The 23,919-nt window shown below is 52.9% G+C and overlaps 9 protein-coding genes across 9 annotated transcripts; 4 read left to right on the top strand and 5 right to left on the bottom strand.

Moving 5' to 3' along the window:
* Positions 1–43: 43 nt before the first annotated feature.
* L3040_004560 (uncharacterized protein) lies at positions 44–1,459 on the top strand (the record flags this gene model as incomplete). The annotated part of the gene is made up of 3 exons (XM_007291620.1): positions 44–83; positions 184–1,047; positions 1,113–1,459. The coding sequence occupies 3 exons, from the start codon at positions 44–46 to the stop codon at positions 1,457–1,459; spliced, it is 1,251 nt and encodes a 416-aa protein (XP_007291682.1).
* Positions 1,460–2,146: 687 nt separating this feature from the next.
* On the bottom strand, positions 2,147–4,444 carry L3040_004559 (uncharacterized protein; the record flags this gene model as incomplete). Its single annotated transcript, XM_007291619.1, has 1 exon — positions 2,147–4,444. One exon carries the CDS (start codon positions 4,442–4,444, stop codon positions 2,147–2,149), a length of 2,298 nt encoding a protein of 765 aa, XP_007291681.1.
* Positions 4,445–6,667: 2,223 nt separating this feature from the next.
* On the top strand, positions 6,668–8,488 carry L3040_004558 (uncharacterized protein; the record flags this gene model as incomplete). The annotated part of the gene is made up of 4 exons (XM_007291618.1): positions 6,668–6,799; positions 6,852–7,119; positions 7,203–8,049; positions 8,119–8,488. The coding sequence occupies 4 exons, from the start codon at positions 6,668–6,670 to the stop codon at positions 8,486–8,488; spliced, it is 1,617 nt and encodes a 538-aa protein (XP_007291680.1).
* Positions 8,489–10,507: 2,019 nt separating this feature from the next.
* On the bottom strand, positions 10,508–11,570 carry L3040_004557 (uncharacterized protein; the record flags this gene model as incomplete). The annotated part of the gene is made up of 3 exons (XM_007291617.1): positions 10,508–10,937; positions 11,092–11,312; positions 11,418–11,570. 3 exons carry the CDS (start codon positions 11,568–11,570, stop codon positions 10,508–10,510), a joined length of 804 nt encoding a protein of 267 aa, XP_007291679.1.
* A 1,471-nt stretch (positions 11,571–13,041) lies between these two features.
* L3040_004556 (uncharacterized protein) lies at positions 13,042–13,855 on the top strand (the record flags this gene model as incomplete). Its single annotated transcript, XM_007291616.2, has 2 exons — positions 13,042–13,050; positions 13,124–13,855. 2 exons carry the CDS (start codon positions 13,042–13,044, stop codon positions 13,853–13,855), a joined length of 741 nt encoding a protein of 246 aa, XP_007291678.2.
* Positions 13,856–14,447: 592 nt separating this feature from the next.
* On the top strand, positions 14,448–16,115 carry L3040_004555 (uncharacterized protein; the record flags this gene model as incomplete). Its single annotated transcript, XM_007291615.1, has 1 exon — positions 14,448–16,115. One exon carries the CDS (start codon positions 14,448–14,450, stop codon positions 16,113–16,115), a length of 1,668 nt encoding a protein of 555 aa, XP_007291677.1.
* Positions 16,116–16,535: 420 nt separating this feature from the next.
* L3040_004554 (uncharacterized protein) lies at positions 16,536–18,009 on the bottom strand (the record flags this gene model as incomplete). The annotated part of the gene is made up of 3 exons (XM_066155484.1): positions 16,536–17,536; positions 17,593–17,627; positions 17,675–18,009. 3 exons carry the CDS (start codon positions 18,007–18,009, stop codon positions 16,536–16,538), a joined length of 1,371 nt encoding a protein of 456 aa, XP_066012032.1.
* Positions 18,010–18,616: 607 nt separating this feature from the next.
* On the bottom strand, positions 18,617–18,976 carry L3040_004553 (uncharacterized protein; the record flags this gene model as incomplete). Its single annotated transcript, XM_007291613.2, has 1 exon — positions 18,617–18,976. One exon carries the CDS (start codon positions 18,974–18,976, stop codon positions 18,617–18,619), a length of 360 nt encoding a protein of 119 aa, XP_007291675.2.
* Positions 18,977–19,592: 616 nt separating this feature from the next.
* L3040_004552 (uncharacterized protein) lies at positions 19,593–23,025 on the bottom strand (the record flags this gene model as incomplete). The annotated part of the gene is made up of 7 exons (XM_007291612.2): positions 19,593–19,677; positions 19,757–20,216; positions 20,267–21,998; positions 22,110–22,230; positions 22,280–22,642; positions 22,711–22,892; positions 22,981–23,025. The coding sequence occupies 7 exons, from the start codon at positions 23,023–23,025 to the stop codon at positions 19,593–19,595; spliced, it is 2,988 nt and encodes a 995-aa protein (XP_007291674.2).
* Between the last annotated feature and the right edge of the window lie 894 nt (positions 23,026–23,919).

Genomic DNA, 23,919 nt, shown 5'->3' with positions numbered 1-23,919 from the left:
CTCCCATACGGTATACCGGTACCACCTCTCCAGTGTGAGAGTCATGGCAGAGGTACGGCAGCAAAGGAACATTGTCATTATCGGTCAGTATGCACGCACGTCCTATGGAAGAACATGTGTATTTTGTATCCCAAAGGCATCTTCATCCTGCATGTACAAACTAAACCCAACAACGCAACGCAGGTGGCGGCATCATCGGCTGCACCACAGCGTACTTCCTCACTCGCCATCCCGCCTTCAACCCCTCCATCCACAGCGTCACCGTCCTGGAAGCGACCGCCATCGCCTCGGGTGCCTCGGGCAAGGCCGGCGGTCTCCTCGCCCTCTGGGCTTATCCTTCCAGCATCGTGCCCCTCTCCTACCGCCTCCACGCCGAGCTGGCAAAAGAACACGACGGCGCGACGAGATGGGGTTACAGGACTCTTCACTGCGGTTCCCTCAGCGCTAAGGGAAAAGATGATAAGACCAGTGCCAACGCAGCCCAAGCGGCGGCAGTCAAAGGCGACCAGTGGCAGAAGCTGCCCAAGACGGACAAGAAGAGGGGTGTGGCGAAGGGGGTCCCCGAGGAACTGGATTGGTTTGATGATGAGGCTGTGAAGGGATACTCGGAGATGGGGACACCGGCTACCACTGCACAGGTCCATCCCTATCAGTTCACGACCTCCATGGCCGAGTTGGCGACCGATGCTGGTGCGAGAGTGATACTGGGCGCCGTTACGGCCATCGATTATACGGGACCCCACGGCGTCAAAGGTGTAACCTATGAGGACAAGGAGACGAAACATATCCACACTCTGCCAGCTACCGACGTGATCTTGTCTGCCGGGCCGTGGACGAGCCATGTCTTTCCCGAGGCGCCAATCGAGGCGATGAGGGCGCATAGTGTAGTGGTCGAGGCGGATGTAAGCCCGTACGCGGTCTTCAGCGAGATTTCGCTGCCCAAGGATTTTGGAACGATGGGTGGAGACGATGTCAAGAGGAGGAGACACGGTACGAGTGTGTCTCCGGAAATGTACGCCAGGCCGGACGGCACAGTCTACGCATGCGGTACGCCCGTTCTCTGCACCCTCTTCCGAGCCGAGAAACTGTTTATTGACTTGCCCCTGAATTAGGCGAAGGCGACTCCCTCGTCCCCCTCCCCAAAACCAGCGACCTGGTCGTCTGCGATGAAGATCGCTGCCAGGACATAATTGACTACTGCGGCTCCATCTCCACACTCATGCGCTCTGGCGCCATCCTGGCAAAACAAGCTTGCTATCTCCCATCCGTAGCAGGAGGTGGCGGGCCACTGATTGGCGAGACGGGGATCAAGGGCTTGTTAATGGCGACGGGACACACGTGTTGGGGAATTCAGAATAGCTGTGCGACGGGCAAATTGATGAGCGAGTTTGTGTTTGAGGGAGGAGCGAAGAGCGTGAGCATTGGGGGGTTGGATCCGAGGAGGGTTCTGCAGGCATGACCGGGCCACGTCGGGTCGGGTCAGGTGAGATGGGATGGGATGGTGAACGCGATGGGGCAACAGGACATCTGCAACGCAGCCTTTCCCAGGACTTCCAGCCTCTGAAACGAAGACCTGGGGTACCGGTACTGCACGGCCCTTGGTAACTGAATTCGTTCTCATAAGTTCGTGCGGGCCCGATTCCCAAGCTGACCCAGGGACTCGAAAATGGATTTCCCAACCCCAAGCAAAGACTATCCAGAAACGACCAACTTATATCAATACTGACAACAGTTACACAGCCTCACCTCACCTCACCGCAAAACAGAAAGCGAAAACCTCCATTTTATGTGGGCACACTACCAGCGCACCAGCGCGCCAGCAACTGCATGTATCCATGTATGTATTCCCAACAGCGACCATCGATGCATCATAACCATCCCAGAAGAGAGGTCCGCAAGTCAACACACACACACACACACACACACACACATGGAGGCTCAGAATGATAGCCCCGAGGCCGACGACAACAGACTAACACATGCATAAGACAATGACAAGCAAGCGTTGTAAGTACGGGAGACGAATCTTTTGCTTCGTTCTTTTGAAAAGAGAGCCGTTATTTGACCTAGTGGCAAGTCGGACTTGGACCTAGGTAATGATTCTTATAAGTATTCTGGATCGTAACCTCCTATTCTTATTTTTGTTTTACAATTCCTTCAAGCCCTCCCTGCCATCAGCAAGAAGGAGCTCCAAGATTGGTCCAATCAACTCGTCTTCCCCCAGAGTCATCAGCCTCCGCAGCCTCACGGTCAACGGCGTCACATCGTCCGTAACCGCACTCCAGATCTTTTCCTTAAGCGCAAATTCGACCTGGTAGTCCAGGAGGATCGACTCGATGCGGGCTTTCTGGTCAATAATGTCAAGCTGAGGATTTCCCTCAAGATGGATGGTTGCGGGTCCCGAGACTTTGACCAACAAGCTTGGGACATCGGGGTACAATCCGAAAGACATCTCATTCTCTACCCTGTCCGATGAAGCTACGACACTAGCCGTGATGCCGAGGAAGCGAAAGGTGCATGGACGGTCAATATCCGAGACGAGCTTGCCCGTCTTCTGCTCGAACGAGATGTGGAAATTCCTGTCGTCCTCTTTGAGTGTGAATGAACCATCTTTGCCAACGACGACCAGAATCTCGAAGGCTGCTGGTTTCAGGCAGCCGTTCGTGGGATTGACATCGAGCGGAATAATTGACCCCTCTCGCGCCAGGACGGGGATCTCCCCCAGCGTTCGGTACAGATCTACCTCGCCACCATCGTAAATAGTGCCAGTGAAGATGTCAATGCATCGATCCGGCAGCCATGCTTTCACGCACGCCATGTTTGTCTTCTTGCTCCTCGGCTTCACGATCGGTGCAACGATGAGCTCCGAGAAGAAGTACTGATTAGGTACAGAGTATGCCTCGTCTCGCGTTGGGAACTCCCAGTACATGGGCTGTATCAACGGCTCTTCGGCCGAGTAGATGTACGGCACGAGCCGGTGTCTGTACCGCAGGAAGTTGGACATCACAATCTCGCTCTCCTTCCGGTAGAGCCAAGGCTCCTTTGAAGACCAGCGATTATTAGCTGAGTGTAATCGCATGATGGGAGAGAAGACGCCGAACTGAATCCAGCGAGTCACGAGTTCGTCATCTCGAGTTCCGCCCATATGCCCACCAATGTCGTGGCTCCACCATCCATAGCCGATATTGGATGCAGTGGCAGTAAACTCGGGTTGGAACGCGAGAGAGGCCCAAGTCGTGATGGTATCTCCTGAGAAGCCGACGGGGTAGCGATGACTACCTGGGCCAGCGTAGCGAGAAAAGATGAGTGGCCGCCTCCCATCTCGCCCAGCATCGACAAAGTGAAAGTGGTTTAGCATCCACAAAGGGTCAAGGCCGGGCACTTTCGAATGCTCTCCCTGTTGCCAGTCGATCCACCAGAAGTCGCACGCAACTTCTTCAATGTTCCGGTGGAGAATCTTGAGGTAGGCCTCCATGAATCTCGGGTTCGTAGGGTCGAAGAGAATCGGGTGCTTGTGGGTTGTGTCGTGACGGAGAAACGCTGCCATCTCTTCGTACCCATCTTCGTGATAATGAATTCCGGCGTGAGGGTGGTCGTTCAAGGTAATCTTCAAGTTCCGATCGTGAAGCTCTTTGCCAAAGGCTTTCGGGTCGGGGAATAGCTTCTTATCCCACGTATACCCAGTCCATCCCGCATGGGGTACCGCATCGTCCCCCACCATATGCCAGTCCATGTCGACGACCGCCACCGATAGGGGGACATTATGCTCGCGGAACTTGTCCATCAAAGCAACATATTCTTCCTGACTGTAGGCATAGTACCTGCTCCACCAATTTCCGAGTGCGTACCTCGGAACCGAGGGCTGTTGGCCCGAGATCTGATACAGAGCTCTGACTGCCCCCTTGAAGTCAAGCCCATAGGCAAAGAGATATCCGTCCACGCGATCACCGGCTGGCCGTCCGGCGACAAAGCCATGCCCGTCAAACAACATGGACTTGCTGTCGTCGATCTCGGCGTACCCGAAGCGCGAGAGGACGCCTTCGCCCATATCACATCTCCCATCAACATCATCCAAGGTCCTTGCCGTCCCGCCCAGGTTCTCTCTCTGCCTCCCGCTCCCAAACCGCCACTGGGCACCCCACAACGTGATCTTCGCATTGAAGCTGGCCATCAGCCCGCCCGCGCTGAAGCGTTTCTTGTCGTAGCTCACGTGGAAGTGCTTGGTGATAATCTCGAGCTCGTCGTCGCGGTCCACGACGCGGAAGTCTGGGACCGGGAGCTTCCTGTTGATGGCGAACGTCGAGGCCCGGTCCTCGAACGCGCCATCTTCCGACCATTCATATCGGAATAGACGGTCGGTGAGGATGGTGAAGCGGTAGTTGGGACCAGAAACGACGGACCCGGGCTCAGCGAGAGGCTGGCTGGGAAAGCTGTAGTCCTTCATGGTAGGCCGTGGCAAGTGATTGCGACGTCCGTTATTGACTTCGTGATGGTGAATAACGAAGTGTAGAGAGAGAATGAGAATAACAGTGGATTGTTTTCTTGGAGGAGATCTGCTGGAAAATGGTGCTACTGGGTACCTAAGTATGGAGAGTTGCACATGACGTCACTTGTCACCCGTGTGTTGGTTAGACTCTCGGTGTTTGAGCGAGAATAAGATCATCAAGATGTATTGATAGCAAAGAGGGATATACTTCTATAAAGCATATGTTCTGTTTTGCTGAACACCTATCATATACAGCCCCTTGAAAATTTGTTTATACCAACGGCAAATGGAGCGCATATACGCGTTACCCACAGCAATTTCAGGAAGAAAGACTTTGTCGATATAGATATTACAGATATGGCTATCTCATAACCAGATGTCTTACCTAGCCTTCAGATAATTTGGTTAACGGTCGATGGAGCAATGTTTAAGTGATAATCGCGACTCGCTTAGCCACGACGGGGGCGAGGGCAACCTCTGAACACCTATGACTCGTATCCTTATAAAAGCACGCTGCGGTCTTTCTTTCAGCTTTGCGTTGAACACGATTCGAGTCAAATTGATCAATCATTTTCATAGATAGGGTTCAAAACTCGGGCGGTATACGCCGCAGAAGAAGTTTCGAGCACTCGTCCATTTTCCTTCTGCTTCTCCAGGTGGTCTATTCGTAAGTGCAGTGCAGTAGTTAGTATATATACTCCTGCTTCAGGTCCTGCTTTCAGGACGGATCGATGAATAGCTAATCGAGAAGGTAATGGATCTCACTATGAGTAGATTGAAGAATTATATACTCCGTTAGAACGCCTGTGGCATTAGCAAATATAAGCTGAGCTTCGTCTCATATCTCTGCCACTGGGCATCTCTTAGCGAGCTGCTTTCGTTATCTGTTAGTACAGCGTACTTACACCGTCAGAATTATTCTTTGCTTAGGAATGCACGGGCTAAGATGATTATTAGTGCTGTTGTGTATGATATTTAGTAGTTTGATGTGATACTGATGAATAGATTTCGAACGTTCGCCCGCGTATCTGAGTTGAGTTGAGTTGTTCTCGAGCTCGCTAGTGTTGCGGCAAGTGGGGGCTTTCTTACGGTGAAGCAGATTGGTGGCACGCATGGTTCTCTTCTCGCTGTCGTACCTAGTAGCGTCACATATGAAGACCGCTTTTGCCTACTTACGACATACCACGCGCGAGGTATCGACTACGATATAGGGTGTTGAAGACGAATGTAGACACGTTTTACAGACTCAGGCGATCTTGCCAAGACAAGATGGTATTTCAAGGGAGAGGCGGTTATTTCATGATGGAGAAGAGGGTGGTCATTTACTTGGTAGCGCGATCGTTTCTCGGCCTGCTCCAGAAATTTTCCCATGGGCGGCGCACAATCAACAGGCATTGATTGTAGCAACCATTGCTTCTTCACTCACCGACACTATCGCACATGACCCGTCTTTGGATAATAGACTTTGAAGGAGATATCCACCCTCTCAGTCTCGACTCTCCCCGTGGTTCGAACTTCCTGCCCCAAGTAGGTAGTTAAGCGAGAGAGAAACAACAGAGCCGTTGTAAGCGTATCTCGATGCAAAGAAGCTACGTATCTAGGCAGCGGCCAGGAGCCAGGATGTTAAGGTGCCCGCTGAAGTCGGCGTGATAGGTATCCTTACAACTACCTACTTTCATTGGCCTTGGGTGCGGAATCTTGGACGCCTTGGAAACTTGGCCACTGGAGCTTGGCTATCGATAGGATAAGGTCCTACCCGACCGAATGTCTCTCCCTCTCTCCCCCAGATCAAGCTCAGCTTAGTATGGTAAACTGACTGCACTTCGAGTATCCATTGACTTTGATGCCTGGATCTTTGCTTCATCCCCCCGGGGGGATACTTTACTCCGCATCGTCTCCACAACCCCGCAACTCCACATAACACTACTACTGACTACATACTTACAGTACAGTGCCAACTTTGAACCCGGTCCCGTTTCTATCATTCGCAGCTATTCGTCCTGATGCTGATGCTACTCGAGATCATGCTCACCCGCAGCACTCGGCGCCAAGTGGCATTCCATTCCCTACATATAAAGCTCAACCGAAAAGCTCAATCTCAATCTCAATGTCTTCCGTCTCTTCATCTTCTCTTACTCTTCCCCAGACTGGCGGCTGTACCCGAGAGAACTTTCTTCCAAGATGGGCATCTTTACAGTCGTTGACGATTCCGTCCACCAAGCCCCGGCGGCAGTTTACAACTGGCGGGTGGTTGCCCTCGCAGTATCTGCCAGTATGGGATCAAGCATGTTTGGATATGACTCCGCCTTCATCGTGAGTAAGTTGCTATTCGAACTTCGAACACATCGACTGACAGGTGAGGCAGGGCGGAGCGATGTCCCTCCCTTCATTCCAAAACCGCTTCGGTCTTGCATCAGCAACCGGCGATGAGCTGAACAACCTCAAAGCAAATATCGTCAGCACTTTTCAGGCCGGCTGCTTCTTCGGCGCCATTGCCTGTTACTTCTTGTCGGAGATGCTGGGGCGTCGGGTTCCTCTCCTGATATGCGGAGCCGTTTTCAACAGTGGTGTCATTATGCAGATGGCCTCGAGCGGCGAGATTGGCTTGATCTATGCCGGTCGGGCACTTACAGGTAGTGTCCATTCCACGTCTCGCTGTTGATATGACTCTCATGGCTCTATGAAAAGAGCGTGACTGACAGATTCCATCTCCCAGGCCTCGCTGTTGGTGCCTCGTCCCTCATCATCCCTCAGTACATCTCGGAATGCTCCCCCCCTGCCATCCGCGGTCGCCTCATCGGCATCTTCGAAATCTTCCTCCAGTTCTCTCTGGTCATCGGCTTCTGGGTCAACTATGGAGTCAACGAGAACGTCTCCCCAACCCTGGACAGGCAATGGCATATACCCTTTGCGATCCAATTCGTACCAGGCACGCTCCTTATCATTGCCATGTTCTTCCAGCCCGAGTCGCCCCGGTGGCTGCTGCAGGCTGGCCGGGACGAGGAGGCCATCAAGAACCTGATCCGGATCCGGAATCTACCTGCGGATGACGCCTATCTGCTGTGGGAGGTTGAGACTTGCAAGGAGCAGCTGCAGTTGGAGTATGACTCGGGCGCTCACGAGTCCTTCATGAAGAAGCTGAAGGCGGTTTTCGCACCTGGCATCCGGAACCGCCTGGCCATCGGCATGTCGCTCATGATGCTGCAGAACCTCTCGGGCATCAATGCCCTCAACTACTACTCGCCCACCATCTTCAAGTCCATCGGCTTCAGCGGGACCAGCGTCGGGCTCCTCGCCACCGGGGTCTTCGGCCTCGTCAAGGCCTTCGCGACGCTGGGATTCATGGTCTTCGGCATCGACAAGCTCGGACGCCGCAAGTCGCTCATGATCGGCTCGGTCGGGGCCATCATCGCCATGTTCTACCTCGCGGCCTTCGGCAAGGTGTCGGGCTCCTTCGACGGCAGTGCAAAGAAGGACGGCGGAGCCTACGTCGCGATCCTCATGATCTACCTCTTCGCCATCTTCTACGCCATGTCGTGGAACGGCATCCCCTGGATCTTCTGGTAAGGGCCCTTCTCTCCCCCACCGAACCCCCTTCCTCGTGAGAGGATCAAGCTCATGAGATCCCCCAGCGCTGAAGTCTACCCGTCGGCCACGCGGTCCGTCTGCCTCGTGTTTACGACCTGCACCCAGTGGCTCGGCCAGTTCATCATTGTCTACTCGACCCCGTACATGATGAGCGATATCAAATGGGGCACCTTCATCTTCTTTGGTGCGTCGCTGGCCGTGGGTATCACGGTCGCGATCCTGTTCATGCCCGAGACGAAAGGCTTGTCGCTCGAGGAGATGGACGTCATGTTCAACATATCAGGCCTCGCTCCCCGGAAGAGAGCCAAGGCGGACGAGATCATCAGGGAGAGACGCCTCGCGGAGGGAGTGGATAGGGACGAGCGTCCCGGTGACAAAGAGATAATCGAGATAGTTGAAGAGAAGACGGTGTAGAGGCTGATCGGGAGGAGCTTGGTATGCGATACAAGCGTAGCCTACAGAGGCTTGACTCCGAATATTACGATCCTTGAAAGAATCATACCTTGTCAATCAGGAGTAGGCCCTGGCTCCTGCATTCATCATGGAGCTGTGTCCAGACTCCAGAGGCTCGATATCAAAAACAAAAGTCACGTCTCCACTCTAAGGCAGTGGTCAGCTGCTAGTCAGTCGTACATACCGGTAACTATGTAACTATACACACACACACACACAGGCCAAACATTGACGGAGTAGTTGTAAGTCCAGACGAAGCTCTAGTCAGCCGTGCTTCACTTCTGCACCCAAGCAGACTGCCCATGTTGACCAAGAAAGCCCCTCGGCTAAGCCTTCTGCCTTCTCGCTCGAAAGGCTTTGCCGCCGTATGCTCTGTAGGTACGTAGTGTAGCTAGCTTGCTTGCTTGCTTGCTATCTATCCAAAGCCAAACCAAAACGCAGCAGCAGCAACTTTGCCTTTATCATTATCATCTAGCAGAATGCATTGCAGCCGGGAAGACACGGCTAGCCGAAAGTATAATTTACGACTCGAGGATATCTAGGTACCTAGGACTTACAACTATCTGCTTTTGATATCGTTCCGGTCGGTAATGGTAATCGAAGCTTTCCGATCTCGACTCGAAGAAGAGAGAGAACTAGAAGCAATATCTATTTTACACTCTCGGGTACAATTAGATGAGCTATATCTAGCTCGCAGCCCATTGGAATTGACCATCGGCGTGACACCTATTTTTCGACGATTAGATTTGTCCTTTGGCGCCGGCGGGTTCTGCCACGCGAGACAATCACTCTAAGGTGGACACTTTATGTCGTCTACCTGTCTGTCTATTCGTTCTTCGGGTGCGGGAGGGTTGATAGATGAAGCGAGGATACACCCAACATGCTCGCTTTATCTCAATGAATTGCGAAAAATCAATCTGTCAAGTCTGTCAAGACATACTCTTGTGCAAAAAGCACACCAGCAACGCACATTGCAGTTCCCCGTATGATATATATAGCCCGATTGACCGCTCGACATATACCCTACACATAGATCAGATGGTGACCATTCGTTCGCTAGCAGATCTCCCTTCTCCTCTTCAAAAATCTGGAGTATCAATCAATCCTCTGAATGTAGGATTCTTCCGGCGAATTCGTGCGTCAGTAGAGATGGCCGGATCACGAGAGAAAATAATGAGAGGCCTTCTTACTCGGGCTATTACTTCTGAACGCGATTTTAACGTGTAAGCTGATATTCTCGTGGCCAGGTGGTCTAATCATCAGGTAGTTAAAGAACAAAACGAGAGCGAGAGCACCGGAACCAAATGAAGATATACCGGCACTTACCTCTGGAGGGTGCAGACTAGAACGAGCGGCATATATTTATATTAACATATGATGGGCACAACATTTGCGACTCAAATTCATCGCCAAGTGATTGAACGAGAAGAGTCATCCACAAACAACAAATACCGTTACGAACAGGACAGAAAATGGCTGCGCGGAGAAGAGCACGGGAAATCAACAGACAGAAGAACGATGGAGGCGTCTATCTCTATACAAGGTAGATGCATTTCAGATCTGGTAGCTTTGGACGGAAACGTGGGTATTGGGAGTTCCGATCGCAGCGAGGAGGGAGTCAAGAGCCAAAGACAGGAATAAACAAACTCGAAGCGTTTCCGCATTTCCGTTGCGGCAACCACTTGGCCTGGGCCTCCTCGACCTCGGCCCATACCGCTACCTCTGCCAGAAATCATCTCGACATTTTGCAGGCTCGTGTTCCTGATTTTCCCAAGCCCGTCACCAGCGCCGCCACATCTCGTCCACGCTCTCTGTTCTCTTCCCGCCGCGCGGAAATGTCCGTCGATTGGCCAATCTTTGGTATCGACCAGAGCCTATACACCAGAACTATGCCCTAAACGCCCCATCGCCCCTTTCCAAAGCATCGATATAGGCAGAAGCACGCACACACACACAAACGCACACACACACATCATCTACTCATCGCCCGCCCTCCAGCAACCCTCCTGAACTCGCGTACGGAGCATCCGGGAACTGCACCCTCCCCCCACCCTCCCGCACCGGCGCCGCACCGGTGTAGCCCATGTATCCCGTCGGCTCGTCATGCACCGCCGGCGACTGATATCCCCCGTAGCTGTCCGCGTTGAAGCGGCCTCCCATGCTGCCCATATTCGCGGCGCTGTAGTGGGAATCCGAGAGGGCCTGCTGCGGCAGCTCGTGCTCGTCGAGATGCTCCGGGTTGTGCACGGGGGCGTACTCGTCGTCGTGGGGCGCCGTAGAGAAGGATTCCTTGTCGGGGTCGATGGTTTGGGCATTGAAGGGAGCGCGCGTGGCGCCGGGTAGGTAGCCCTCGCGTTTGTAGTAGACGACGCCATAGAGGGACATGAAGGTGGTGGCGACCCAGAAGAGCCTGTTAGTTTGTTAGCATGGCCAGCCTGGCTGCCTCCTCGAAGGTGAGTGGAAGCATGTATGTATGTATGTATACGTCTTTGTATACATTTCGTTTGCCGGACGTTCGGGGCAGTCCAAAGGGCACAGGGAGAGGAAGGGCAAGGTCTGCCTACCAAATAAACACGCCGAGTCCCACCACGGCCTTGCTGCCACCACACGCGCCTTTGCACTTCCCGCTGGAGTTGTAGCTCGCCTGGCTCGCAAAGGCCGCCAGCCATGAGATGCAGAACAGGGCGTCGACGCAGGCCATAGCGTAGGGGTTGGCCAGCTTGCGGGTTCGGGGAAAGCGCGGCGTCATGGTCAAGTAGATCACGGCCGGGATCGTCAGGAAGCACTAGGCGACGACGACAACAAGCAGGATTAGCGTCTGTTCGGTCGGGCAGATCTCGACTCGATGTCCGGGGATGGATGGATGGGATGGATGGATGGGAAGCCCTACCAGAGTAAAATAGTAGCCGGGCCGTCCATCAATCTGGTCGGCCTTGGAGAAGACGACGATCTCGAAGATGCCGGACACGGCGATGAGGGCCATTTGTCCAATGTGCACGATCATCTTGATCTTGGGCAGGCTGTGAGCGTCGAACTCGACCATGGTTGTGGGATGTGGGTTGTGGATTGTGGATGTGGTTGTGGTTGTGGTTGTGGTTGTGGTTGTTTCGTTTGTATTTCTTTTTCCTTTCCTCCGTATCAATGAAGGTGAAGCCGATGAAGTTGAATTGACAGACTGACACTGACAGACTGACGAACGGATTGACGGATTGACGGACTGACGGACTGACGGACTGACGGAGAATTCTTGCCCAGCTACAGCCCAGGCTCACGCCGACTCAAACTCAGCCTCAGTGCAGACAGACGCAGCCCTTAACTCAGCTCAGCTCCAGCTCCCAGGTCAACAACACTCGACCCGGAAATTCAATTCCCAAAATAGACGAGGCCGACTGCGAGGCTGAGACTGCTGCGGGCCCGGGGAGAGAGAGAGAGAGATATATATAGTAGTACATACATATACGGTACATACATGTACATATATATACGAAGTTTACAGGTATGATTATTAGGATAAATCTATATCATCTATCATATACCGGTATACCGGTATACCGGTACCACCATCCATTGTTTGTTGACTCCAATTCATCACGGTTCGGTTGATCGCTCTCCTACCTCGACATTCCGAATCCTCGAATCCTCGTTTCTTGATGCATTTGATCTTTCGCTGATCAGCCTCGGTCTACTCGGTTGCCGCGTCAGCGTGGGTCGGGGCGTCGTGTTTCCCAGTGCAACTGACGAGAATTTGACTTTTGGTAGAGTTCGGGTTCGTGTTGAGACCTACAAGCATTACTAATTCACATGTCAACCGGCCCGGCAGCCTCCGGAACGGCGGAACGGCGGAACGGCGGAACGGCGGAACGACAACATGTCCAAGAGACCCGTGGGCAGGCGGATATTGAACTGATGCCCGCAGGAGAGATTGTCAAGCGTACGGCTGCTGCTGCTACGACTACTGTTGCTACTAATGCTGCTACTACTACTGCCACTACTACTGCCACTACTACTACCACCACCACTATTACTACATCCCGCCCGGCTTATCACCCCCCTATCGGTATCTTAAGCGAGGCCTCGATCTTGGTCGAGAGCTGCGCAGAATTCCCTCGGGTTGGGTCTTGAAAGCGGGATGCGATGCATCCTTTCTTCGTCGTCGTCTTCTTCTTCGCGCAGCCAAAGGATAGATACCGGCAGGTATAACACGCCCATTTAACCAATTCGACGCCTTCAATCCTTCAGATTCTCTTCGGCGCCCTGAAGGATGTAAAAGGTCCCCACACGTCGAATGACGTCGACATAGACATCCTACTCCTTCCGCTCCCCCTCCCCTCCTCCTCCTCCTCCTCCTCCTCCTCTTCCTCTTCCTCTTCCTCTTCCTCTTCCTCCCCCTCCAGTTCGTTGCTGCAGACTCATTCTTTCTTACCGACGACACAAACACCCAGAACGCAAGTGCAGAATATATCTTCACCACTTCCACAGATAAGAAACTCCAATCCCCAGTCCCATCCGCCAAAATGCCAAACGTTCGTCCTCCCCCCTCCAACCTCCTCCCATTCCATCTCTTCCCACTAACATCCCCTTTCCCTCTCCCCCCAGATCACTACCCTCCTCTTCGACTGCGACAATACGCTCGTCCTCTCCGAGGAGCTTGCCTTCGAAGCCTGTGCCGAACTCGCCAACGAGATCCTCGCTTCGCGCAACATCCCCGACCGCTACACCGGCCCGCAACTCCTCCACGAGTTCGTCGGCCAGAACTTCCGCGGTATGATGGTCTCGCTGAAAGCCAAGTTCAAGTACGAGATGGACGACGCCGAGCTCGAGAAGTACGTCTCCTCGGAAGAGGACAAGGTCATCGCCAAGCTCAAGGCGCAGTTGAAACCCTGCGTCGGCGCCGACCAGGAGCTCGAAAAGCTGGCCCGCGAGGGCAAGTACAAGATGGCAGTCGTGTCGAGTTCGGCGCTGCGGAGGGTCGTCGCGAGTATCGAGAAGGTTGGCCAGGACAAGTACTTTGGGAAGGATGTGTATAGTGCGGCGACGAGTCTGGAGAAGCCCACGAGTAAGCCCGATCCGGCCATTTACCTGCATGCGATGAAGGAGCTGGGCGTGACGGCCGAGGAGTGCGTCGCGGTTGAGGACAGCAAGAGCGGGGCGACGGCCGCCTTCAGGGCCGGCATCAAGACGATCGGGTATACGGGTGCTTATGAGAAGCATGAAGAGGAGAGGATGACCAAGGTGTTGACCGACGCCGGCTGTGTGGTGGTGATGAAGCATTGGGAAGAATTTCAGGATGCCTTGGACGGCATTGCTAAGGGAAAGAGCCAGCTCTGAAGTGAGACCTGGATGCTGAGACTTGCCGCGAAGCATCGGAAGCCATATATCGATCGATATGCAAATCTAAGAAGCTAGGTGATGTAGTTGTAACTATCTGTCTGCCGTTTGGTGCTTGATATGAGTCCCTACGAAACAGATTGGCTGGCTATCGAGGACCTGGCTCGACGTTCGCCGTCTGTATTGACATCGCCTAAATCGTGGAACGAGTCACGGCATCTTCTTTCGGTTGGCATTCGCTTGCTAGGCGAAGTAAACAAAAAAAAGAACCCAGCATTGCCGGAGATTTCTCGCCAGATTGGGAATCGGGGTAACAATACCCTTCAATCAGCGATCACATGTTCCCTCCCCCTTCATGCCTGACTCTCCTCGAATGCTCGTTTCTGGCTCCTCACCGCCATGCTGACAAAGCCGCGGATAACCCCCACCACGACAATCCACGGAGAACTTCCCGGCGCTCTCATCTTCACTCATCTCACTCATACCTCGCAAAGCTTCTGCTATACATCTACATCGACGATGTGTTCCCTTTGCTTTGCTTCATCCTCCCTCTCAATCATAACGTCGATCCCATCTCTTGCGCAATAGCACCATGTCCACCAGCCGCAGGCCGAGCGAGATCACCCCCCTCCTCGGCGACGGCGACAGTTCCAAGGTCACCGAGGCCAACACCAACACCGGCAGCAGCGCGCAATGGGCAACCAGCGAGCAGATCTCCATCCCTCCTGAAGAGCGATCCCCTCGGCGGTTATACATCACCCTCGCCAGCGTCTACGTCGGCGTGTTCCTCGGTGCCCTCGATGGCACCATCATCGCGACGCTCTCCGCGCCCATCTCGACGTCTTTCAACTCGCTGTCCCTCCTCTCCTGGCTGGCATCGGCTTACCTCATCGCGAACGCCGCCTGCCAGCCGCTCTCCGGCCGCCTGACCGATATCTTCAGTCGGCGGCGCGGGCTCGTCGTCTCGAATATCCTCTTTGCCGCCGGAAACCTGATCTGCGGTCTCGCGACCTCGCAATGGACCATGATTGCCGGACGGGCGGTCGCGGGAGTGGGAGGGGGCGGGCTGATGGCTATCAGCACCTTTGTGGCCAGCGACTTGGTGCCGTTGCGGAAGAGGGGGATCGTACAAGGCCTGGGAAACGTGTGTTTTGGCACCGGCGCGGGCCTGGGCGGCGTGTTCGGTGGGTGGGTAACCGATCTCTGGGGCTGGAGAGTCGCGTTCCTGGCGCAGGTGCCGCTGGTGCTCGTCTCGGGAATCCTGGTGTGGTGGGTTGTCGACGTGCCCGTCAAGGAGTCGGACTCGGACGGGTCGAAGCTCTCGCGGGTGGATTTCCTGGGCTCCTCCACTTTGCTGCTTGCGCTCGTCCTGCTGCTGCTTGGCCTCAATTCGGGAGGGAACGTCCTCCCGTGGACACACCCGCTGGTGCTGGCCTGCTTCCCTCTATCTGGCGTCGCTCTGTTGGCATTCATCTATGTAGAGCTCTACATCGCCTCGGAACCTGTCATTCCCGTCCGCCTCCTCCTCAATCGCACCGTCGCCGCAGCATGTCTCTGCAACTGGTTCACCACCATGGTGACATTCACGGTCCTCTTCTACATGCCAATCTTCTTCCAAGTCAAAGGCGTGTCGACCACCGGCGCTGGCTTGCGCATGATCCCGCAATCCGTGGGCGCCTCGTTCGGTTCCCTAGGTAGCGGCTTGATCATGAACCGCACTGGGAAGTACAAAGTCCTGTCCGTCGGCCTCCTTATCAGCTTCTGCCTCGGAACTGGCTTGCTGTCAACCCTCAGCCTGTATGCGCCGGACGGGCTATGCTACATCTACTTATTCCTCATCGGTACCGGGTATGGTGGCATGCTCACATGTACCCTGCTTGCTGTTATTGCAGCCGTGGACCACGAGCACCAAGCCGTCATCACCTCAGCAACCTACGCTTTCCGCTCCACAGGCTCCTCGCTTGGTGTCACCATCGCATCGGCCGTCTTCCAAAATCTCCTCGGGTCCTGTTTGAATAAAAAGTTCGCGGGCCAACCAGGAGCCGAGGAAGAGATCCAGAGGATCAGAGACAGCTTCGATGAGTTGAACAACCTGCCTCCCGGGTGGGAAGAAGGCGTCAGACACAGTTTCGCGACCGCACTGAAGGGTGTATTCGTGACTGCTTTCGGCCTTGCGATCCTGGGAGCCGTGTGTGCATTGTTCATCAAACAGCATATCTTGCACAATAACTTGGCGAGGAGAGACTCGGCGCCCCAGTGAAAGGGATATGTGGCTTTTCTTTGGAGAACCTATCGTGTGATCATTCCGAGTCCACAATGCCTCGCCTCTGAACATTACCGCGCGGTATCGTCTACAGGATCCGCACGCGCTCGTCTCAGCGCCTCAACGACAAGAACACGCCTTTTCAAGTGACGAGAGTAAGGTAATGTTTGATTCAATTCGTTTCGGGTCTAATCGATATCGATACGAATGATTAATTCCCATCTCAATTGAATACTAATAGAGTCAATTAAGAAACGATTGCGAAGTACAAGCATAGTTCTCGCATGCAAATCATTTGCCACGTATCTGTTTAAATGAAATCAATCATTATACCGATATCCTTTCATCTCTTCTGTATTGTCCCGTGTTAGCTGCACTCGCGCATTACATTTCAGTTGAGCCCAGGATATTGAATCATTATTGGGGCCTTTCCATCAAGTAGCTATTGACGCTTTGCACCGTGGCTCGGCTCGGATTGGCATCAGGCATGGACGTTGCGAACCATCCGAGGCGACTCCTGATGAAGTCTTTGTCAATCCGCCCAGCCTTATTCAGATCCATTCGACCTTGATCGTCGAAAAAGAGACAAGATAATGCAAGTGCAACGCCTATAGACAGATCCTTGCCACTCTCGCATACGATGATAAGAGAGGTTCTCGCAGATTCGGCGCTAGAAAGCACCTTTCGTACAAATGCCATGATGAAAGGTAAGGCCGTCCGGAGATTTCTACTCCCGAGCTTATGAGGGCCGAGGCCTACATCGACTCGGACGGCTGAAGTTTGCCATGTTGCCTCTAGTGTAATTTTGGGCAATAGAGAAACAGTGCACGCATCTACCACATCCAGAGTCGCAGAGGCTGGACCTACAAACAGGAGCGAAGTCGGCTCCACCAGCCTCAGCCCTTGCACATCGCGCCCTGTCGCTTTGGCTTTCTCGACCAGTGCCTCGATAAGGTCGGGCAGATCGCTTTCCGGGCTCGACAGGAGGGCCTGTTTGTTACTCCAGAACACAGGCGGCGTCAGACCGTATGCCCAGTTCTCGGTGTCATCGCCTGCACCCTGTATGTAGCCGCCTCCGCTAAGCTCTCCGCCTGCCACTCTCCGCGAGACGGTGCAGCATATCACTGGATGGAAGGCGTCGAAGATACATGCAGTGGAAGTAAGGTCCGAGTCCGGAGTTATCCAGACTGGCCGGAGAGGTTTCGAGACGTGGGAGCGTAGCTCGTCGAGGGGTATCTTGAGGGCCCGAAGGGCTTCGGCGAAGGACGGGAGGAGGGCGGTCACTTGTGCATGCTCCGACTCAGAGACAACCTGCGGAGGCGTGTAGAGGTGGTGCCGTTGCCGTTCGTTAGGGAACAGGACTCGATTGAGAACGGCGCACCAGATTGGAATTGTTTTGGAGAGGGCGTCCGGCATTCCTCCTATACGTTAGTATTCGCCGTCTGCCCAAATCAACAAGCGTGAGATCTCTCACGTTTCCCTCTCCGCGTAGAATCCACAATGATGCACCTGCAGAGCCATCAGCGGTGCGCTTCGACGCGAGTGACCGGGCATACCCGTCGTTCTTCCCAATGAGTGCCAGCAGATGCAGATTCAGCCTCCTCGAGCTGAACTTCCAGACGCCTGTGTGCCCATCCGTACTCTTGAAGTAGGCACTCCCACCCTTGGATACCGGATCGATATACCAGCTTCCACATCTCTCGTTCGCGATCAAGGGTCTGTTGTAAGCGTCGGCGACTTGCCGTGCGAATGCAGCATCGTGCTGGATGGACTCGAGACGATTGTGGATCGACAGGGTCGATCGCTTGAGTTCGCCGAGGGTTTTCGAGAAGTTGTGATTTGCTTGCTCAGAGAAGATGAGCTCGGAGGTAGTAGGGGCTGACACTGACATGGTGTCTAGAGAGGATACCTCTCGTGATTACTGTAGGGGTTGTAAGTATTGTAAGTATTATAAGTACGTTGGTAGATGAGGAAAATGCCGTCGACGAGGCTGAGAAAGAGCCTGGTCGGCCACCCCAGCGTGGGGTCTGAGCCTGAGCCCGAGCCTGAGCCTGAGCGTAGACAGGGAAACTGGCCAAAGAACTGTCAAGAGTCCAAGGCCCCGTTGACACGGTGATATTCCGGGCAGCACGGACGCGCAATATTCAAATACATAACTCGATAGCCGTAAGTAAATAAATCCATGATGCGATTGCGATTCGGGCTTGCTTACGTGACGGGAAGTTAAGTACAGTCTCGAAGCTTGTCACATCTTTCTCTTTCTCGCGATACGAAGCACCCCAGGATATTGCGTGAGAAAACATGCATTCCTCTCTTCTGTTAACATTGGAAGTCTAAGCGATATCACTTTCTCCCAGTCATCGACACTACCGGTACAGTAGTCCTACTCTGTGCGTCCCCTTCTGATTTCGTCCAGCTCTGGTCGACGCCGGAGCCCGTGGCGGCGGGCACTCATCATGATGCTCAAACTCAACCTCAACCTCAACCTCAACCTCAACCTAGACCTCCTGCTCCCTGATCTCCGGCCCGGAGAACCTCCACAACCGCGTAGCCTCCTCCCGATCCATCGTCGCGCCCTCCACACTCTTCGCCCACTCCTCCTCTTCTTTCCACATATCCCGCACACCTGAGCGCTCACGCTCCTTCGCTAACCAGTGTGCTTTGAGACCGGGCAGTCTTTGCGCAGCCGGAGGGGACGGTGTATGCGGTTGGCCGGGGCTGGATAGACGTGGAAGGGAAGATGGAGATCTTTCAGCGTTGCTAGGGGATGTCGAAGAAACACGGCATCGTTTTCGCGGAACGTCCTCCTCCTTTGGATCCTCAGCCTCGTTATCCATCTGGTGGGTGGCAGTGGGCATCATGTGCTCTGTCCACAGTCCCTAACCCCAATGTCCCAACCCCAACGTCCCCCATATCCCCAGTCCATAGGTAGGTACCGTATTCCACACCGTAGACCATGCTCCGCCCACCGTCTCCTCTACCATGATCTTCAAACAGATCTATCGGGTAGGAACGTAAGGGAAAATGTCGATACTATCGCTTGCTGTCTCCAGAACTTCAACCCCTTCGACATCCCCAGAGAAGACATACTGCACCATAACTTTTCCATCGATTTGGAGGAGGCATCGCTCGCCAACATCTTTCCACGATTGCAGGTCACGGTAGCTGCTGCTGGGCTTTTTGGAGCAACTGCCAACAATGTAGTCTTGCCTATCCGCGTGTGAGAGTGGAGATCGAATTAGCTGGTCACATTACCTACGTATATGAACACGCTCGAACCCTATTCAAAAGACAGTTTTTCGCTTTCATATCACACGTTCTCCCCTAAGAAGTAATGCGATTGACTTATAAATTCGACTCAACACCAGGCTATGCAACAAAATTAATACAAAGCGCTACTCTGGAAAACAAACAAGGGTATCTATCCACTGTACAAAGACAAAATTCCTAGAAAAAAAGCATTTCCCTCTTAAATTATGAGGCATAGGCGAAATTGGAGCCTCTGCACAGTAGCCAAAAGTCTCGGATTACTTGATTCGTTGGCCTTGCACCTCGGAGACTAGATGCATTCATTGGTTAGCGATCGCCTTCGAAAAGTGTACAGGGAAAGGAGCTGTAGCTTGAGAGGGTGATCCTACTTCACAACTTTCGTTAGGAACAAATTTTTGTCCTTCTCGGTCACCGTACTGCTCGGAAAGGTATCTCCCATCAACGCAGCCTCAAGCCAGGACTTCGCATTCACCTGCCTCACTACCAGCTTCCTGATCAGATGACATAGCTTCTCCAGATCGCTGCGCGCAGCATGGCCGCCAACATTATAGATCAGAGCTTGAGCTAGTAGTGGGCCGATTTGTTGGACTGCGATCTCAATCGAGCTTTGGAGAGTGGAGTCTTGGATGGAAATAAAGGTGGCCCAGAAGTCGGTGGCGGAGGCTTTGGGCAAGGGATCGGTGCCGGCCAGAGCCTTGAGGACAAACATGAATAGATACTCAAGAGAGGAGGGCGGTTGGTGGCGGAGGAGGATGTGTGGGAATCTGAAGAGGATGCGGTGGAGGAACTCGATTGCTGCTTGGGCGATTTCGGGGTCGCTGCCGGGCCCTGTGTTTCTGTCAGTGGGGATCACGAGGAATAAAATCGGGGGTTCCTACCTTCAAGGTCGTGCAAGATCTGTGCAACCCAGTTCAGGAGTGTATCGAGAATCTCTTCGATATCTGCATCCAACATGTGCGACGCGATCAGAGAGGCAGCTGTGTTGATGACCCGGCCTAAACGTGGTGTCTGTAAGTTTGACTTCATCAGGAACTGCGCTGCCAATTTTGCCGGGAGGACGAATGGGCCTGGCTCTTCTTCTCTGAACCCATTCCTTAGGATGGTGCATGTTTCGTCAACGACATCACCGTTGTGTCCAAGGACATCGAACATTCGGTCCATCATCATGTAGACTCTCTGCTGGACATGGGATCCGTTTCCTGACGTCCAAAAATGAGACGACGGAACAGCGACTTTGTCAAGGTGTACAGGAAATTCATAAGGTGTCTGAATGCCCTTCGCAATGCCTGCGAGACACTTCAGGGATATCGTCCCAAGATCTAAAGCTGTAAGTCCTGAATTGGGAGGTTGGTTTGAGAGTTCTAGACATTTCTCCACGTCCGATTGGACATAGTCGAGCAACTGCTCGAGCGGAGCAAGCTTTGCTTCGTCGCTGTCTAGGGCTTGGATGATGGAAGCTATTCCTCCCATCACTGCCTCCTTGATAGTCCCATCAAGTGAGTAATTCGAAGCAATATTGCCACAGTGATGAAGAAATGCAGCGAGCTCAGGAATGAGTATGGTCCGACAATCTGAGCACAGCTTTATGATTGACTTTGACGCGGTCCGGGCCAGCGACGGCACGCCAGCGGCGCCAAATACAATGTTCAATATTCCCGGTAGACTCGAAGGCCTGTTGTAGAAGTAATCTGTGTACACATTGATGAGATCTAGAAAACCTTTCATGGCCCGTGTCGGAACCTCAGCATTGAAATCCGAAAACAAGGAGATAAAATATGGCGTGAATACTTTGTCCAAATAGTAGTACCGCTGTGGATCTTCGAATATGCAATCTGGAAACCAGGACAAACAGTAAGTCGTGGCTTCGACCTCTGCCCAGTTCTTTGACGTGGCAGAGTTTTGGAGAAGATCGATGAATACCTGGAGCAGAGGAATACCGGTCGTGAGATAGAATTGTTGAAGTAGATCGGAGAAATCTCTTCGGGCATCTTTGAAGCCAATACGATCCGCCGAGTCCCAAGAATTGTACTCACTGGAAGGCGGAAATTGGCTCTTGAGCCAACAATTTTGGATTACTTGCTTGACAAGCTCTTGGGCAGCAGGGAACCACGCGGGTTTTTCGTCTTCGTTAGTGTAGGAATCGTCTAGCATGGTTTCCACGAAGGTAGTCCAGAATTCCAGGGCCGGTACATAGATCTTATCCTCATGGACAGCGTAGCCCTCGGCGCCAAGGAGGCCGCAGAGAGCAGACAAATACTGGTATGACTGGGGATCATTGCCGCAATTTCGAGCCAAGTTCGTGACAGTCGCATCGCCAAAAGCAATCATAAATATTCCAAATTGGAGAGAATCGAAGTCGAAGTCTCCCTTGACCAGACGCTGGTAGCGTTCCTGAGCCCAAGGGCTGTTGAACAAAGCTTTCAGGGTCGTCAAGTCCTCTTTGAGTAGGAACTTGGAGTAATTGGTGAGGGTATCCGAGAGGAGCTCAATCGTAATCTCGTAAAGATCATCCTCTCCTAGACACATGATTGCTGTTTGTGTAAGTGCCTGTAGTGGGTCAAGCAAGATGGCATCATCAACGAAAGCACGGTGTGAGTAAGAAACCCAAGACTGTATAAGATTAGTCAGCCCTCAGCTCGGGTTTTGAGAAATTGATAGTAAAGGATTGGGGTACTGAGAGAGAGACCTCGTATGATGGATGGAGAAGGTCAACGAACTCACCTGAAAGCATGTCATAGCTTCTTGCCTGGTCTTCATATCCGCTGAGCTGTCGGAAATGTACTTTGATATCAGCGGAACCACATAATCAACATTAGGTAGAACACTGCGGTGGAATTTATGCCTATTCATGGTCAGCTCGGCTGCAGTGGGATTCAGATGGTTGACTCAACTGTTTCATGGAATTCGAGTCCGTCTTTCCAACTTCCTCAACTAGCGTAGCAGCAAACCAGAGGAGGGCTACGGACTTGGAGACACCGCGGCTGGGTTGGGATTTGGAGATTTTCTCGACCATAACCGAGGCGTCTTGAGCATTTTCTACGGCCGAGTATGGAAGTGCCTCGTTCGCAAACAAGCAGAGCATTAAATGCTTCACGCAATTTTCCCACGACATGGAAAACTGAAGAAAGTACGCCACCAGGGTTGAACACAACTTCCTGACGACAAGAGCGCCCTCAGAGCATTGCAGGCAGCGGATCAGCCAGCCGATGAGGGTTTGAAGCAGAGCTTGCGCATCTTCATCACTCAAAGATTTTCTAAGACACAGCAAAATGCGTCAGAGATGCAAATTTCTTTCTGGTTCTAGAGAATCCGCGGGACTTACGCATCAGTGTTGAGCTTGACGGTAAAAGTCAGGGCGGCAAAGAACCTCACTTGCTCATCTTGGTGCTCGGATAGGCTTGTTGCTAGCTGCCAGCCGTCAGGAGAGCGCTGGAGTCGTTGGAGGGTCTCCTGGATCTGGGCGATTTTTTCTGGGGCACCGGGGCGATACAGTTGAGTAATGAGCTGTGGGAAGGTTAGGAGGTTAGCAAGTTGTTTTGGTTCGGGCCCGAAACGCCGAATGGAAGAAAGTCTGAGATGGGAGTGGCCCTACCACTTCAACATCTCCTAAGGAATTGGGCAACTGTCCGTTGTCCATGATCGCGGGTCGATGTGATGTTTCCGAGTCTGTTTGTCAGGAGGAGAGGAGGAGAGAATGTTTTGGGGATGGACAGCCTCAGACAACCAAGCGCAGGAGGCCAAAGGAACGTGGTGAGATTTTGATTTTGATCATCTATGGTCGAGTTGTCCTTGAATTAAATATGTGTTTTGTTCGTTTGTTTGTTTGTTTGATTGATTAGCTATTCGCATGTACCGGTATTCGTAGATATTCATAGATGCAGCGCTGGGATTCCTTGTTAGTGTCGCGGCAAAAGGAATTCAAGCATCTCAGAGGAAGTCAGTCAGTCAGTAAGGTAAGTTTGGTGGTGTTATGGTTGGCCTCAGGCCGCTACATTCAGCCTTAATATCTCGGGAGGACTACGGAATCTGATCTGTATATTCTCTTCCCTCGTCTTGTACTTCTGATACTTCTTTTGCAGTCTGATACTTACCTTTATTTGTGTTGGTAAGGCGCTGCTGTGCGATTAATCAAAGGCATATATATACATGTCCGCTATGACTGACCCTTTGACAGAGATATTGAGCGAGATATATCTGATTCCATTCACTCCATCACATCGCACCGCACCTACCGGTACCTTGCCCTACCCCCGGCCAGCAAGTTCGACTCCACATTGGCGGCCAGTACGGAGTACGGAGTACTGAGCGACCCACGACACGACTGTGGGGGCTTTCCTCAAGTACTTAAAACCAATGCAACACCTTCGGGCTCTTCAGAAAGTCGCTACAAGAACACGATCCTCCTCCCTCCTCGCCGAGCACTATTCCCAAAAATCGAAAATCAATATCAACAACATCAGCAACATCAACATCAACAACTGCATCCGATATCAACCGTTGGCAACGTGCACTGTTGACGGTGCTTCCTCCC

The sequence above is a fragment of the Drepanopeziza brunnea genome (assembly GCF_022702325.1).
Source record: "Drepanopeziza brunnea f. sp. 'multigermtubi' strain 214-2 chromosome Unknown ctg6, whole genome shotgun sequence".
NCBI classification, from domain to species: Eukaryota; Fungi; Ascomycota; class Leotiomycetes; order Helotiales; family Drepanopezizaceae; genus Drepanopeziza; species Drepanopeziza brunnea.
This window is presented reverse-complemented; position numbering and strand designations above follow the sequence as displayed.